The sequence below is a fragment of the Phoca vitulina genome, unplaced genomic scaffold (genome assembly GCF_004348235.1).
Source record: "Phoca vitulina isolate PV1807 unplaced genomic scaffold, GSC_HSeal_1.0 scaffold7, whole genome shotgun sequence".
Lineage (NCBI taxonomy): Eukaryota > Metazoa > Chordata > Mammalia > Carnivora > Phocidae > Phoca > Phoca vitulina.
In genome coordinates, this window is record NW_022589710.1 from 68,541,814 (window position 1) to 68,558,559 (window position 16,746).

The 16,746-nt window shown below is 51.5% G+C and overlaps 1 protein-coding gene across 3 annotated transcripts in view; it reads left to right on the plus strand.

The window, feature by feature from the left end:
* The window catches only part of WDR20 (WD repeat domain 20), a 59,142-nt gene that overhangs the window by 36,321 nt on the left and 6,075 nt on the right, over nucleotides 1-16,746 (plus strand). Inside the window, exons 2-3 of one of the 3 annotated variants that reach the window (XM_032405958.1) lie at nucleotides 2,544-2,726; nucleotides 11,522-12,781. In XM_032405958.1, the coding sequence (XP_032261849.1) occupies nucleotides 2,544-2,726; nucleotides 11,522-12,781 (1,443 nt within the window). Of the gene's footprint in view, nucleotides 1-2,543; nucleotides 2,727-11,521; nucleotides 12,782-16,746 lie in introns of those variants that run through there. The other 2 variants (XR_004299635.1, XM_032405959.1) reach the window with 2 other exon arrangements.

Consider the following 16,746-nt stretch of genomic DNA (forward strand, 5'->3'; position numbering starts at 1 on the left):
GTGTTGAAGGACCAGTTGTTAAAATTTCCAGTCTATCTGGACTGATACTTTTCTGAAATTGAAAAAAAAAAAAGAATTACTGGGAAACAAAACTGAAAAAGACATGCAGAATACAAATTCTAATTTTTATTATTAGAGTCAACAGATACAAAGTTATCCTTTCCGATTGCCAAAGAAGTTTCTGAATGCTTATTCTCCATCTTTGTACTTAATCTTGCTGCCGACCAGCAGGCTGGCATGGCCTGGTACAGTTTGAGAGCCCTGGTCTGGGAAGAAAGTTATTAAGCAGATTAGTAAACAGGATATTTTAGGAGTATTTACATGATTTAAGAGTAAAAGTAATCTTTCAGTTGGCATTTAAAATACGTGTGATCTATTTACAGATGACATCTTTTCAGTAAAGTTCCTTATTAGGAGGCCAGGATGTACAATAAATATACCAAGAACTGAGCTAATGTAGTTACTGTAAGCAATCTGTAAGTTTAACTCTACACTAGTAGCAATATTCGGAAAAACGGGTGCTTTTACTTCCTCTGTTGTTTCTGAGAACCACTGGATGTCCTTTTGCTCATTTAATTTATATTAGTATGTTTTCTCTGTAATTTTTGGCTTGCCTTTGAATTGATTTTTATAGTTTTGTGCATAATTTTAGATATGTTTCTTAAGGAGGAAGTACCCTAAGCAAACTTAAAAAAAATTCTCCGAGAGTTATATATGCTGATACGGAGATCGTGTAATAATTCAATTGTTCATATTTCAGATTTGGTTTTTGTCTCTAGCTGCCAGTGTCTTTTACTTTCTATTTTGAGCTCTTTTGACATTTGCTGATACTGTCTTTGCTCTGAAATGATTTGCTGAGGTCCCTTAGACTGGCTTCCTTTCCCTGCCTCTAGAGCCCAGCCCGGGAGCAGCTTCTGTCAGTCGGCCTGTCCCTGTCCTGTTGCTGTCGGCAGGCAGAGGCGGCTTTCTCTGGCCCCTGTAGCGCCCTCATACACCTGCTGGGCTTAGCCTTCAGCCGGCCTCAGCACTTACTCCCTTCTCCACTGGCCCATTTTCCCCTGCTGCAAAGTCAGGACTTCCCTGTGTTTTGTATCATACTTTATATTACACTTTTCAAGCTTCTTTCATGTACGTATTCTCTTATTTCATCCTCCAGACAATCCCATGAGGTTGGTAGGACAGAGATTCTCATCTCCATTTTAACTGAGGTGAGGCTGGGAGAGTGTCTGCATGGCATGTATCCTCGTTCCTCTGCCCTGGGCTCTCAGAGTGCATGTTCCACTCGGGTCCAGACTTCCAAATGTTCGGGTTTGGAGTTTGCTCAAACAAAGATGCCTGTAATTTTGAGGTCCTCTTTTTCTACTCTTTGTTATTTGGAAAGCGAAACATTAGAATCCTCAGCACAATGTCACGGGCCTCTTTGAAAGAAAGAAATCTTCAGAACCTAACTCAGGGGTTGGTCAGCTCTTGTGGCCCCAGTGGTCGTGTCCGAGGACGCGTGCAGGAACCTGGGTGTCTGCACCTGTGACTTTCCACTAAGGCTGGAGGGTGGCGTCCTTAATTTCCACATCAGCCCGGCGCGTTAGATCGCATAGAACATTTCTCATGAAGAAAAAGGTTCCGCTTTAGGGATTTATGAGGAGGCATACTGAAAAATCACTTTTTGGCCCAAGTCGGAAGTCATTTGCTTCTGACTTTGGGGTATGTGGGTGTGTGTTCTCCCCATCCTGGGTTCTACATCCAGCCACTTACTTAGGTAGGTATGGTGACCTTGGCTGAGTTATTTAACTTCCCTAAACTTGTTTTCTCATCTGTAAAATGGGGGAATGTTCTCTACTTTGAAGGATCATTGTAAGGTTTAAAGATGATGCATGTCGTGCACTCTGAGTGTGGGCTCAGTAAGTGAAAGGTACCTGAATGCTGGTGCAGAAGAGGGACTGGGGCCCACTAAGAAGGCACCTGCTTATAATTGGCTGCAGCAGTGGTTCTCAAATCTGAGTGGGCATCGAATCACCTGGAAGGCTTGCTAGGCCCACCCCTGTAGTTTCGGATTCTTTTGGTCTGGGGTGGGGCTTGAGAATTTGCATTTCTGAGTTTCCAAGGTGATGCTGCTGCCGCCACCACTGGTCTGGGGACCACACTTTGAGAACCCCTGGGCTACAGGTAACTCACCAATGAGCATTTAGATGCTATAGATCTATTTGCAAGCTGAGTTTTTATGTGGTTAGAGGTACTCTGTTAGAAATTGCTTGGAATGAATGCATTTTGCAAATACTGAATTTAGTACTTCAAGGATTTTTGCTCCTGAAGTCCAGGAGTTTTTGTTAAAGATATTTGAAGAATAAGTTGTGGAAGTAATAGTTATGAACATATTATGAATAGTCTAACAATATCAAATTGGCTAATGTATATGAAAGTGCTGTTACAAGATATACCTTTGTTTTTAAGATTGAACTTCATAATGGAGTATAAAATAGTGTAACTATTAGATTTCTCATCTCAATGTGCTGTTTACCGTATGTATTTTTCTCTTTCTCCTCCAGGCTGCTGACTTGAGTAAACCAATAGATAAAAGGATATACAAAGGAACACAGCCTACTTGTCATGACTTCAACCACCTAACAGCCACAGCAGAAAGTGTCTCTCTCCTAGTGGGCTTTTCCGCAGGCCAAGTCCAGCTTATAGATCCAATCAAAAAAGAAACTAGCAAACTATTTAATGAGGAAGTAAGTAGCACCCTGTCTTAGCTGTTAAGAATCCCTTTAAGAATTTACGTTCTTACCAAGGGCTGTGGGCCTTATTTTACACGTCGAGCTAAGCCCATTTTTCATTCTCTCAACTGTCCTACCTAGTATTACCCGGTTAAATGTGGTGTGAATTAACTTGTTGACTTATACCTGTTCTTCCTTGGGGTAACTGTTCTGTGCTTTTTTTATGGCGCATGCTCAGGCGTCTATAGCAGGTGCTTTAAGACTCTCTTATGATGGAGACAGGGAGGAAACTGTCACCTGACATTTATAATTTAAATAAGAAGATACAGAATTTTAGACCTGGTTCACATCACCAGAAAATTTCATGCAGATCAAAGAACTTGATAATAATTCCTTAGGCCACTTAAATGGTAGCTCAGGCTTTTGTGTCTGTATTTGACAGGTATTTGGCTCAGGGGTAGTTTTCTTTCTCTTGGAAATATTTGCTATAAAATCACCTTTGACATATTTGAAATCCTGGCACTTAAAATTGGATCACATGACATAGTTTTTGCTAGTGATAAGCATGTGCTGGGTTTCTAGCATCTCCAGTTTTGTTCTGAAAGGAGCCTGAGTATGTGAGCTGTGTGTTCAGGAACATGTCAGAACTGTTAAATGTGACCCGTAGAAGTCGCCGCAGAGGTAGTGTGGTAAAGCTGTCACGGGGGCTTTTCGGCCCCCAGAGTTGCCATGGCAGATTCGCTGTACTCTCCTCTGTTTCAGGGCGGCTTTCCCAGCAAACAGAAAAGATGCGGTGGGCTTGCTGACTTAGAAGCCCTGGGTCCCAGTGTCAGCTGGTGACCCCGGCCCCAACGTGACAAGGGTCAGGTCATGTGGGATCCCTCTCTCAGGAAGGGCAGGTGGTGGTGTGCTGTTGTCTGGTTTTGATGTCATGAACTTGGAACAGAAGTGCATTATAGGTTCTGGTTCATAAGAAATAATTTTGTTTGGGCAAGAATATTCAAGTTCACAAATTGCAGTTAAAATTCGGATTCTTTAACAGTGTCGTGGCCCGTGCTGTCTACACAACCGGTCCCCATCCACGGTGCGTCTGTCTGGCATTGCCAGTGGATTTGGTGAGATCTCTTGAACCACGCCATCTCCTCTTCTAGTTGCATCTGGCTTGACCGGAAACAGAACTTGCCATGTGGATTGGCAAAACTCTAGAAGAAAAGTATTTATCCTAGTTTCTGTTAAAAATAAGTCTGAAGCAGAAAACTGTTTTATTTACCTAAGTCTTTTACTAATAACATCTGGGGAAGGGATTACACAGTAGCTGAATGAATTTTTTTTTTTCTCCTGGTGGCGGTTGTGGGGGAGTAACCGTTCTTCTCTGCACTGTCACCGGAAACTGAATTTGGAGTCCTTGTGGGGTTTTGTTTGTACGCAGGTAGGGGGCGTGTTATTGAGGGGGAAGGGCTGCTGGTAAACGAGATCGGGAGGCTGCTCCGGCTGAGGATGGCACAGAATGCCGCTCGGAGAACAAGAGGGGCTTGTGTGTCATCACGGGGGAGGCAGGAGTCTCGGGGCCCCGAGAGCACTTGGACGCATCAGCCAGATCCATGCCTTGCCCCGGACAGCAACGGGGATTGCAGGCTAGGAGGCAGCTCGTCACTCAGTGATTTCAGCACGACTGTCTCCTACTGTGAAATGGCTGTTCACCCTGTAGGACTGTGCAGGGTTAAATGCCAGCTGAGGCTGAAATCGATTGCCATGGCTGTGTGGCTACCATGTTCATCAGGTTTTGGTCAGGATGTCTAAGAGCAAGGGTCATCAGAGGTCTGTTTCTGTGAGCGTGCCTGAATGGTGATTGAAGCCGTCATCACGCCATGCTTTGCCTTGGTATGAGAGTTAGAGGTTTCAGACTGTTTTATATTTGTCCCCTGCATGGTTGGGCAGGCTGCTTTTTTCATCTTACAGAGAGGAAATAGTCAAAGAGAAGGTAAGTGAGTTGTCCAGGCAGGTAGTAAGCTGACGACAGAGCTGGAAATTACTTCCACAAGGGCTCCCTGGTCACAGACTATAAGCCCCACCATGTGTGGTCACCAGATGGCTGGGCCCTTGTGTACACCCTCAGGAGCTCACAGTTCAGTAAGGTGGACGGATGGGGCACTGGGGCGTGTTATCAGAGTGTTAGGAACAAAGTTCCAGGGGATATGTGTTCACCGTATTCTTCAGCATGTATCAAATATCATAAAGCAGAAGTTAAGTTCGGTGGAGGAAGTCTGAGATTTCCAGAAGGTGACACTTTAATCTGGGTCTTGAAAGATGCACAGGAGGTTGGGGAAGTGTGAGAGAGGCTCTCAGAGCTGGAGAAAACTGCTTGGTGTGCGGAGGAGCGTTGGGTGGCCATGCGTGACCAAGTCAGCGTGCAGGCCTCAGACACGCAGGGGTTGGAGCCAACGGATACATTGGAACCAGACTGTAGATGCCTTGACATACTAAGAAATTTGGATCTGATGCTGGAGGCTGTAAGGGTAGTTTGGGGCTTTTAATCAAGGGAGTGAGTGTGTCAAGCGTGTCCTTTAGAACGCTTGTCAGCACTTGTGGAAGGTGGATTGGAATGAAGAGAGAGTGGCAAGGGTGGCAAGACCAGTGAGGAGGCTGGTACCTGTTCACGTGAGAGCTGACGGCTGGGACGAGAGCAGTGGCCGTGTCTCATCCAGGCGACAGACCTTGGTTTGCCCACTGTGTGCCCACTCGGGCCTGCTCTGTAGTCACCCCGAGAGAGAGGGAGAGACGTGTCAACAGTGGCACCCCTCACACACGCTTAGGGCAGATGCTGACGTGTGGCGTATGAGGAGGCAGAGGCCTGGGGAGGCAGGGAGAGGAACAGGGGTGCGGAGGACTTCTCTTGAAGGAGGTGCCGTGCTCTAGGCAGGGCCTCCCATGCGGAGGCGGCCGGCCAGGTCCAGCCCAAGGTGGAGCGTTTCCCAGAAGGGAAAGCAGCCGGGGCCAGGAGAGTGGAGAGGCGGCCGTGTCCCCAGGGAGGGTGGTGTGAAGGAGGCCGTGAGACCGGAGCGCTGTGCCATCAGGTTGGTGTCTGAAAATCCCCATGGCTGCCGCTTGCAGTTTGGTGGGTTTAGTAAGCTGGCTGTCCCTCCCGCACTGGGGAGGACTGGGGAAGGAGCAGGCTTGGAGTGGAGGGGAAGATCCAAGTTCCGTTCTGTACTTGACAAGCTCCAGAGGCCGGTAGATGTTAGATACGTGGACCTGGAGTCCAAAACCAGGGGTAAAAATCCGGGAGTTTGGCGTGTCCCTGAGATGAGACGAAGGGTCTGTGCTGCTGACTGTCCTCCGAGGCTCTGGCTGGCCCGTCACGTGGCCTCCAAAGGGGCACTCACAGCAGTCCGTTTATTCCCTGTAACTTAGAGACTCAGCTCCGTGGCGCAGAACGCAGAGCCTTGAGCCTTGAGCCTGACCGCCTCCCTGCCTTTCCCCTCCCCCGCCCCCCCCAAAGTGGGTGAGAACAGCACCCACCGGAAAGAGGTGAGGAGAGTTGTTGAGCACAGGGCTGGGAGAGTGAGCCCTTGGGGGATGCTCAGCAGAGTTTGCAGGTTGAGGGGAAGCCCCCGGAGCACCTCCCACCTGGGGGTGCAAGGAAGGGCTTCTTGGAAGGGGAGATCCCAGCAGTTTTGAAGGAGAAGCCAGTAAGTTTCCAGGACAGCCCAGGCAGAGAATGAACGTGTGTAGAGCAGAGGACGGAGAACAGCTTATCACATAGGTCCCATGTGTGTCTCACTCACCGGGCGCTTCTCTCAGCTGCCCGTTGCACGTGTGTGTACGCGTGCACACGCGCCGTGCTGATTCTTCCCCCTTTGCCTCCCTTCTCCACGTTCCTGGCCCATGGAAATACAGCAGATGTTTGCATGGGCAGATGGATGGATGGAATGGAATTTTAGAGTCTAGAAATCCACCTGACATTAAAGATAGATGAAAATTTCTATCTGGGAGTCAAGTATATCTTAAAAGGTGATTTTTTTCCTCCATTAAGTAAAAAATTAAAAAAAATTTTTTTCTTAATGATTGTTGATAGAAGTACAAAGAAGATGGGAAAACACCGTCTATAAGTCCCAGTGCTCACTGTTAACTTTATTGTTTTTGTAGTTTTTACTTTTTCAATGAGGTAAGACTAGTAGATTCACACCTTCCTTCAGAGGTCCCCTGACCTCCTCCTCCCAGTCTGGCCACTGGAGTTAGAGGCGAGCCCCGCTCCCGTCACGCCCCCCTGGCCGGGTGTCCCTGTCACACTACAGAGCCTGGCGGTTGTACCCACTCAGTCCAGAAGGAAGTGCCTGGTCCTTTCCAGCCTCCCTGGGGGAGTGACGCCTGCAGGTCCCCCAAGTCTCTGCTCTCTGCAGTCTCTCTCACTGGGCCCTCAGTGTCTCTGTAGCATTCTGTATGTAGTGCTCATGGAGCGTACCTTCACTCTGCAAGCTCCCTGGAAAGGAGAAGCCCCCAGCCGGTCAGCATTCAGCCTCGTGTGAAGGACCCCGAAGGGCTGAGGAGCTCACTCTTTACTACTAGTGGTTATGGTGTACTGGGGAGGGGCAATTATAAAGGGACAATTTCCAGATGATGATGAACTCAGACTTGTTTGTCTTTGTAGAAATTGTCATTATTTCAGGGTTGTATCCATAGAATAGTAACTTCAGAGGATTTTCAAGTATGTTTTGATTGTTGGGTAAGATGTAAAATCCAAGAAGTACTTGTCATCGTGGCTTCTTTCATTACTGACATGTAATGAGACCCTCTGTCCTTGACTTTGTTCCCCATCATGGGCTACAAGGCCAGGGCCATCACGCTGGGTGGGTCCGCGTCTCCTGTTATCCAACTGAAGGGCCCACGGGAGGCAAGGCCGCCCTTTGCCTGCCCGAGCTGCGTCTTCTCTCTCCTTCCTGGCACCCAGTGCCCCCAGGGGCGGGGAGGGCCAGGCCCAGCTTTGTAGTCTTCTGTCCAGTTCTGGGGCAAAACAGTGGTTATGGGCATTTTGTTAGTTTTGTTTTGTTGTTCCTTTTTTTAATCAAAGGAAGGAAAGGAGCACGTAATGCTCTACTCAAAGTTTTAGCACTGATAAAATGACATTTGATCCTTCTTTCTGTGGCTTTGAAATACTCTTTCCTCTCGCTCCCTGAGGGAAGCAGCTCTCCTTACATGTGTTTACATAAGCGAAGCCCTTAGTCGCCAGTTTTGCTCGTGGCTACATTATAGCCCCCCCCACCACCCCCACAGCTGCTGTGGTTTTTGAATGGTTTGCTTCAGTATTTTTGTTCTCTTCCTATTTTGTTAAATCCAAACCAAATGATAACCAGAGCTGTTTAAATTCAGTGAATCTCTACTGGCTAGCCCTAGAGTTGTGCCTCCTGCCCAGGCTTAGCGTCGGAGGCAGGCTCATGTCCTGTCCTGAGAACCCATGTGAGTGGCCCTGGCCTTGGATGGTGTCTGTCGGCGCAGGAGGGAGCAGCCCCGCCTTGCCCAGTCCGTTCGCCTGCTCTGGCTCCCTTCTTCTCTGGGATGCCCAGTGCTGGCTCTGCTCCCGCCTCAGCACCTCGCCGCCACAGTTCCTTCCATGAGGATGCTCTTCCCCACGTGCTCTTGGCCTACCCGCTGAGGCTGTCAGCCTGCTCAGCTAGCCCTTGCCGCCCGCACAGTCTCGCTAGGCTCTCCCGCCTGAGATCGGAAGGCGCTCCAGCCTCCTCCCTGTCAGCACTGTGCCTTCTCCCCTGGTTTGTTTTTTTCCACAGCTCTCGTCACCCTCAGATCTTGCAGATCTCACTGTCTTCTCCTCCCACTTGGACGTGAATGCCTGTCTGTTTTAATCAGTGCTGTATCAGCGCCTGGCATTAATGCATTCGAGAAAGAATGGAGGAATGATGAACGAGCGAGCGGGTGGGTGAGCGGGTGAGTGAGTGGGGCTGTAGGCCAGTTTCCTGGCGTCTCCGAGCCTCTGTTTCCTGGTGGTAATACGGTGATTATATCTACCTTCCTAGGGGGAAGCGGGTGTCTTACAGTGCTGATGAGAATACAGTGTTCTGTCCTCCGTGGGAGGTAATTTGGCAATATCTATAAAAATTTAAATGTAGATACCTTTTGCCCCAGCTGTGTTACTGGGAATTCATCCTGCGGTGGACTCATACACGGGGAAACGGCCGTGTGCACCAGGAGATGTCCAGCGGTGGGGACTTTTAAAACAAATGACCGTGTTTCCATCCATGTGAGTAAATGCTCTGCAGCTTTAGGAAAGAACAGGGAAGAGGTCTCGGTACCCGTGCAGACAGCCATACGGATGCGTGGCTGAGCGAGAAAGCAGCAGGGCACATGGTGCCCCGTGTGCTCTGTGGTGTGAAGGAAGGGGGTGGATGGATTTGTCTCCACGTTTGCCTTGTCTGTGAACGGAGACGCTCTGGAGAGAAATAGGAACCTTCATGCCAGTGACTCTGGGGACAGGTGATCTGGAACGGAGGAAAGGGATGCGAGGGAGCTCTCTACTGCGCGCTTTTATGTGAATGACGAATAGATTGCCTACTCAGACAAACCAAAGCTGGCCTTGCGGGGTCCTTTTGAGGTTAAAGAGCACGTGTGCAGAGCCCCTTGCAGTGCCCAGCATGCAGAGTGGAGCCTCCGATGGGAGGTCAGCACGCTGTCCCATTGTACGTGCCGCATGCCCCAGCCCTGGGGAGCCCCGGGTAGCGCCACTCGAGGTGGATGCTGGCCACGCCGGAGCGCACGACCTGCCAGGGAGAGCCCCCTCCGCGTCCAGGCCTGTCCCGGCTTGCTGGCTCGGGTTTGCGGCTGCCCGCTCTGCTGTCCCCGATTCCCAGGTACCCGGCCGGGGGCTCAGAAGGGGAGGCTCAGGTGTTTGTCCATAAGTTACATCCACGTATCTGCTTATAGTTGTCTCCATGCACCTGTTTAATAGGGAATGAAGTCTCTAAGTGTGTTTTGTTATCCCGGTGACATTTATGGTCACAGCAGTGCTGTCATTCTTTGTCTTCACGCCTCACAGTTGCGGAACAATACTGTTTACTTGACAGTATTACAATTTCGGAGTCTAATGGAATTATTTTTGTGTATCTCTTTAAGCCAAAAATAAAATTTTCTCCTAAGCATAGTGCTGGAAGTTTTGATGTCCATCCTTAAAAATTTCCACACAGGAGAGCGTGGCAGGGGGGTTCTCTTGGCGGGACTGCGGTCTGTGTGGTTGCGGTGACGTGTGAGGGGCAGGAACCGAGAGCCACGGTGCTGGCTGCCGGTGCGGGTGAGCCGTGGGGGCCCAGGGCCGGCTGGGCAGCCTGGGCCCGGCGGGGACAGCACGGTCTGACGCATGGAGGCAGGCGCCCCCGGGATGAAGGCCTCACGGAACCCTGCCAGAGCGGGCGCTGGGCTTTTAGGAGGGGAAGGAGGCGGGATGGAAACGTCTGTGTCCCCAAGGCCAGCTCGCGGGTGTCTGTTGACTTCAGGGCTGGCGCTGCCGTGGGCTGTGTCACCTGAGCAGCCTCTACCCGCCCAGGCCCTGCTCTTCTGCAGCTTGCTCAGGCTGTCCGTCTCTTCTCTGAAAAAAACCGAGTGATTTCATGTTCTGTGCTTTTCTGTGAAGACGCAGCGCACTCAGCACAGGTGCGCAAAGCTGACGGCAGGGCAGGGAGGTTCGTGTTGGTGCCCCGGGGCCCCCGAGGCTCGGGCCAGGAGTCCCAACCAGGGAGGGGAAGTGGTAGCGTGGAACTCACCCTGAGGCACCCGGTTCCTGGGCAGACGGCGGTGGAGAGGGTTTGGCAGGAGTCTCTAAAAACTTGGGAGTCTTGGGAACTTCTGGTTGGCTTCCAGTGATATGCTTTGGGACCAGGCACCCCGGCGCAGGGCACCTGGGGGGAGCCACCGTGCCGCTGAGCCCACGGCGAGCTCTGCACACGGGGATGCGCACGTGTTGTGCCTTTGGGTGGTTTTCACTTCGGCCTCTTGCTCTTTTGGTTTTAAAGGCCAGATTCCTGATCTGTGCCTGTGAAGGGAACAGCTGGTCAGTGGACCAGAAGTTAGCGTGGCGTGGAGTGGCAGTGATTAGGCACATCCTCCCGAATTAATCGTCTGTTTATTTTTTTAAATACCATCTTGTTCCAAAGAAGATTTGGAGGAGTTGCATTTAAAGATGCCCACAGGACAGCGAATCTGAGTGAGGAAGTTTCAGTGAAGCCAGAGCTGAGGTAGAGCCCGGCAAGGGTGCTGCTGTCAGGGGCTGCACGCTGACTGCCCCCCACCCTGGAGCAGCCTGGGCAGAGGGGCAGGTGTAGATAGACGGCACATGACTTACGTGACGATAAAATGCAGAGAAACCGGGGGGCATAGCTCTCCCGGCCGTGAGGACCGCGAGCCGTTCCTGGGGGTCTTTGTAGGGAGGATGCTGTGTGTAGGGGCCACGAATCACAGACTCAGATGCTCCTTGCGTAAGAGATGAAAGTTGCCCGAGGGGCTGGCCCTCTCACCGGTGTGTCCCAGCGCCTGGTGCGGTGTCTGGCACGTAGTAGGCTCTCAACAGTGTGTGTTGAATGACTGACTCTCTCAGCGAAAGCCAGTGGCCTAACACCCAGTGCAGTTCTAGAAAGTAGTTCTCCAAGGGGCCCGAGTGCTCTTCGCTGGCTTGGCTGACCGCGGGGTAGGGCGTGCGGTGCCTGGATGGACTCTTCCGTTCTCACCGAGAAGCAGACAGGTTTCTTGCTGGAAAAGTAGACCTTTAAAGCTTCTCCATTGTGATAACTTGCTCTCCTTTGTCTTCACAGAGACTAATAGACAAGTCACGCGTAACCTGCGTCAGATGGGTTCCCGGCTCGGAAAGCCTTTTCCTAGTAGCCCACGCGAGTGGGAGCATGTACTTGTATAACGTGGAGCACACTTGCGGCACCACTGCCCCCCACTACCAGCTTCTGAAGCAGGGCGAGAGCTTTGCCGTACACACTTGCAAGAGCAAATCCACGAGGAACCCTCTCCTTAAGTGGACAGTGGGCGAGGGGGCCCTCAACGAGTTTGCTTTCTCCCCAGATGGCAAGTTCTTGGCCTGCGTGAGCCAGGACGGGTTTCTGCGGGTGTTCAACTTCGACTCGGTGGAGTTGCACGGCACGATGAAGAGCTACTTCGGAGGCTTGCTGTGCGTGTGCTGGAGCCCCGACGGCAAGTACATCGTGACAGGCGGCGAGGACGATCTGGTGACCGTCTGGGCTTTCGGAGACTGCCGAGTGATTGCTCGGGGCCACGGGCACAAATCCTGGGTCAGTGTTGTGGCGTTTGACCCCTATACCACTAGCGTGGAAGAGAGCGACCCCATGGAGTTCAGCGGCAGTGACGAGGACTTCCAGGACCTCCTTCATTTTGGCCGAGACCGGGCCAACAGTACCCAGTCCCGGCTGTCCAAACGGAACTCTGCCGAGAGCCGCCCCGTCAGTGTGACGTACCGGTTCGGCTCGGTGGGCCAGGACACACAGCTCTGCCTCTGGGACCTTACGGAAGACATCCTTTTCCCTCACCAGCCCCTCTCGAGAGCAAGGACACACACCAATGTCATGAACGCCACGAGCCCTCCTGCCGGCAGCACAGGGAACAGTGTCACGACGCCCGGCAGCTCCGCGCCCCCGCCCCTGCCCCGCTCCAACAGCCTCCCCCACTCCGCCGTCTCCAGCGCTGGCAGCAAGAGCAGCGTGGCCGACGGCGCCCTCGCTTCTGGGGTCAGCAAATTCGCGACGCTCTCCCTGCACGACCGGAAGGACAGGCACCACGAGAAAGACCACAAGCGAAACCACAGCATGGGACACATTTCTAGCAAGAGCAGCGACAAACTGAACCTGGTTACTAAAACCAAAACGGACCCAGCTAAAACCCTGGGGACGCCCCTGTGTCCTCGGATGGAAGACGTTCCCTTGTTAGAGCCGCTCATCTGTAAAAAGATAGCACATGAAAGACTGACTGTGTTAATTTTTCTCGAAGACTGTGTAGTCACTGCTTGTCAGGAGGGATTTGTTTGCACATGGGGAAGGCCTGGTAAAGTGGTAAGTTTTAACCCTTAATGCTGCACCAGATCTAGAACTTGAATAGGTAGTGATTTTTTTTCTTGCGGGAGGGTGGGGTGTACAATGAATGTGAATGGCACTTCTTACTCTTAATGTAAATCTAAATGCATCAGAGCCATAATTTTGGATACTGCATGCCATGTAATTCTGAATCATTTGATAATTCAACTTAGAACGTTTAAAAAAAAAATATAATCAAACTAATTGCCAGCCAAGTCAGTCACCCTCCTGGGAGTATATAGAGTCCCAAGGTTAGCGCTCCTGTATTAGACTATTTCGACTTTAGGAAAATCATGACAGTGTGGGGAAACAATGACTTTAAAATGCTAAAATTAAAATTTCTGCTTTAACTGGAATATTTTTGCTTAACTACTCAATTAGAATGTTGTACACCTGATCAGAGTGTGTGTTCAGTATGGACGGCCATTAATTGTCATTTCTAGTCCAGTTTTTATCTTAATCATAAAATGTTTAGGAATCTATGAAATTTAACTTTAGGAACAAAGCATTCAGCAGGGTTGATTGATATTATTTTTACATTGTTCTGGCAATCCACAGAAAGAGAAGAGCCTTAATTTTTAAAACCCATTTTAGTCATTTTATGACAATTAAAATTGTTTAATAAACATCTTTTTTCAAAGAAGCAGTTTGTAGCACTTTGATTGAGATTCGGTGCACTGAATAAAATACCACCTTGCTCCGAGCCCGGCCAGCCCCCGGGAGCCGCGGGCCGAGGACGCCAGCCCAGGTGTCAGAAGTGCCTCTTGCCACATAAGCCAAGACCTTTTATGTTGGATGTGCTTTGCTTATGTTTTTTTCCAACAAGGGAAAGGTTTTGGTTCCTTTTGCGGTTTTCTGTGGGTTTTTTGTTTTTGTTGATGTCTTTGGTCAAACAAGCACGACTGTAGGCCTGGGACAGAGTCTTCGGCCTTGTTTTGTAAAGACTGACAGACACCCCCCACCCCCAGGTTCAGAGTGCTCCCGAGGTTGCCCTGGTTTGGGTTTTGTTTTCCCGCCCAGAGGGGAGGCACAGGTGCAGGTCGCCCCCTCTTACTACTGGGTGGCCGTCGTGATTCCGCCCGCTCGGGCTCCGTCCTCACCGGCCTCCGGCTGGACTGCCTCACCCCTGGCCCTGGTGAGCGGCCGAGTGAGCCCCCTCTGGCTGGACGCCCAGCTGCGTCCACGGGGGCCGGCGCGGTTCTCATGCCTGTGGTCCTTATCGGCTATGTGACGAGTTTCAAATTCCAGTTTCACGTGGGAGGAGATGGTTCTCTGACCTACATATTTTATGTCAAGATGATGGTTATCTTATTTGTTAACTTATTTTGGTCATTTTGGTTTGTTTTCTGTTTTGCACACCTTTGTCATTAAACGTAGAGATGCTGATCGTTTACACTCGTTTGAGTAGTGGATGCGAATCAGCAAAGTGGACACGAGACTCGTTTCTCTGCAGCGTGCAGCTCTGTGTGCTCAAACACAGCCCGCAGCCCTCCTGGAAGGCCGGACCCCGCTGCCCCGGGCCTGCTGCCCCCGCCCTCCCCCCAGCTCACTCTACCCACGCTGCTCCTTCCATGGGAGGGCTTTCTATTACTGATAGCAGTGTTCCACCACGTGAGGAGCGTGCTGGCCTTCCAGGTGCCCCCCCCCCCCCCCCGCCCCGTTTATGCATGACGTCATGGTATGTGTTAATGTCCTGTTTACTCTTAAGATGTGGTCCTTTGTTCCTAAATGTTAAGTGACCTAAGGCAGCAAAGACAGCCATCCTTGTGGACTGTTTCAACTTTGGAGGCTAAATTGGGACGTCAGATGGAGAGAATCAGAACCAACACTCCAGGTGCAATTTTCTGTACCTACATAGTTTTAGAAATTTCAGTTCAAATGCTTCTGAGGCATTGAGTATGCAGTTTCAAAATTCAGGACTTAGAATTTGGCCTAGGCGGTGGCTGATCCCAGGTAAGTAGCCTTCATGGGAAGCTTCTGGTGACCTTCTGGTTCTGAGTGCATTGCTCGCTGCATTGCCCGCAGGGAAGCTGCGATGTGCGCGCTTTCTGACCCCGGGCACCCTCTGGCGCCCTCCGCTGCACACGCTGCGGTAAAGGAGGGGTGGCTCGGGGGCACTGGGATGGGAGGAGTCGGGGGCGGGAGAGGCAAGAGGAGGAGATTATTGTTCCCCTAAAATCAAGCTCTGAAATGTGCTGACAGAAGCCCGTGGTGTCCCCTCCCCCACCCCAGTTTTAAAAACCATGGTCATGTCCCAGTTCGGGATTTGGGGCTTGGTCACAATCTTGTTCTTCCCGTTTCTGCTGGTGAGCGTATCCTTAACATCTGCCCGTCCCCGCTCTGGGGCCCGTTGCTGGGTGGCAGGTGCTGGGGAGGGGCTATAGTGGTCCTTCTGATGCCCGCCCCTTTGTTCACCAGCCAGCAGAGCACCTGTCCCGCAGTCAGGGGACAGAATGCGAGGTGTTCTCCGGGACCAGAACTAGAGCTGCCCACCGCTTGAGGGCACTGGAGGGGCAGGCGGGGCCCTCTCTCGGGCTGGCTTCTGACAGGGGCTCCTGCAGCCCTGGGGCGCTGGGAGGGGGGGCCCCGCGGGGTCCTGGTCTCGGGTGTGGAAGGCCCAGGGCCAGACAGCTTCCACGGCAGCCCTGAGGGCACATCTGGGGAGCGCTCTTCTAGTGTCCTCACCAGGCTTTGAGCTTCCTCATTGAAACTGTTCCAAGTGTTCTCGCTTCAGCATTATCCTGAGCAAGAATATCTTTTCTAAACCAACCTCTGGAAGAAAACCTCTGGAAGGAGGCTGCTCCTGCGTGGACGGAAGCGCGGACGGAAGCTCAGGTGGCGCTGGAACCCAGCTCCCTCCTGGCCTGTGTGCGGGGACCTGGGCCCTCGGAGGGCTCAGCCACGCCGCCGCGGTCCTCCCCGCCGCCCTGCCCTGCTGTGACTTCGGGCCACCCCAGCCCTTCTCTGAGATTCTCCTCTTCCTCAGGGGCAGGGGGATTAAAATCCCCGAGAGGTCTGGAGAAGGAAGCCTTTGGAAAACCCTGCCTTCTTTTAAAAGCAAATGTGTAAGAGGGAGTAGGCACACTTTTCAAAAATAATCCGTAACTTTGGGTTCTGAATTCGCTTAAAACAGTGGTAAAGAATCTTAGTTTTGTCTCTTGTGCTGATCGAACCTCCTAGAGCATTTTGGAAGTGTTCTGTGAGCCACTGCCTTGGGACTGAGGATAAATACCTAGGACAGGACAGGGGAGGAGTGGAAAACAGAAGTAAGCTGTCCCCACGATTACTGCCCCAGTCACTCAGAAGCCACAAGGAACAAAACGTCCTGGAACTGTACCAGTCTTTATGGGCACGTGCACACGTCCCGGTGGGACTCAGGTGTCCTGCTTCAGTGTTTGGCCTAACACCCAAGTCCTAGCTGGCAAGTTCCCCCGTTCCACCCCAGTCACCCCACTTCCTGAGATGCGTCTGGAATTTCTAAGACCCTGTCAAGTGTGGAGTTGGCGTGGAAGTTGGTGAAGCTGCTTAATCAGACGTCTTCACCTGCGTACAGGGCCCTCCTCACCTCCGGCCTCGGCAGGGAGGTGTTTGGGTTTTTTGTTGGGGAAGCTCAAGTGTGAGGGGAAAGGCCACTGGGTCAGGGAGGGCTGGAGGAGGAATCCTTTGGGAAACCCAGATGCCGCGTGCGTGTACCTGACTGTCCGAGGAAGACCTACAAGCAGAGTCCGACTGGCTTTTCTGGGAGAGACGCACGGAGCACAGCATCCCTTCTGTGCCCAAGGGCTCAGCCGATGTCAACTGGCCGGTGGCCCCTGACTGACTTCCCAGCGCTGCTGGGGGTGTCCACTATTGGGTTTTCCTTCCACGAGGGGACCCCTGCACGTGTGTTGTGGGCCTGATAAGTAACCGGGCGGTGTCAGCCATCCTGGGAACCCAGCAGGGCC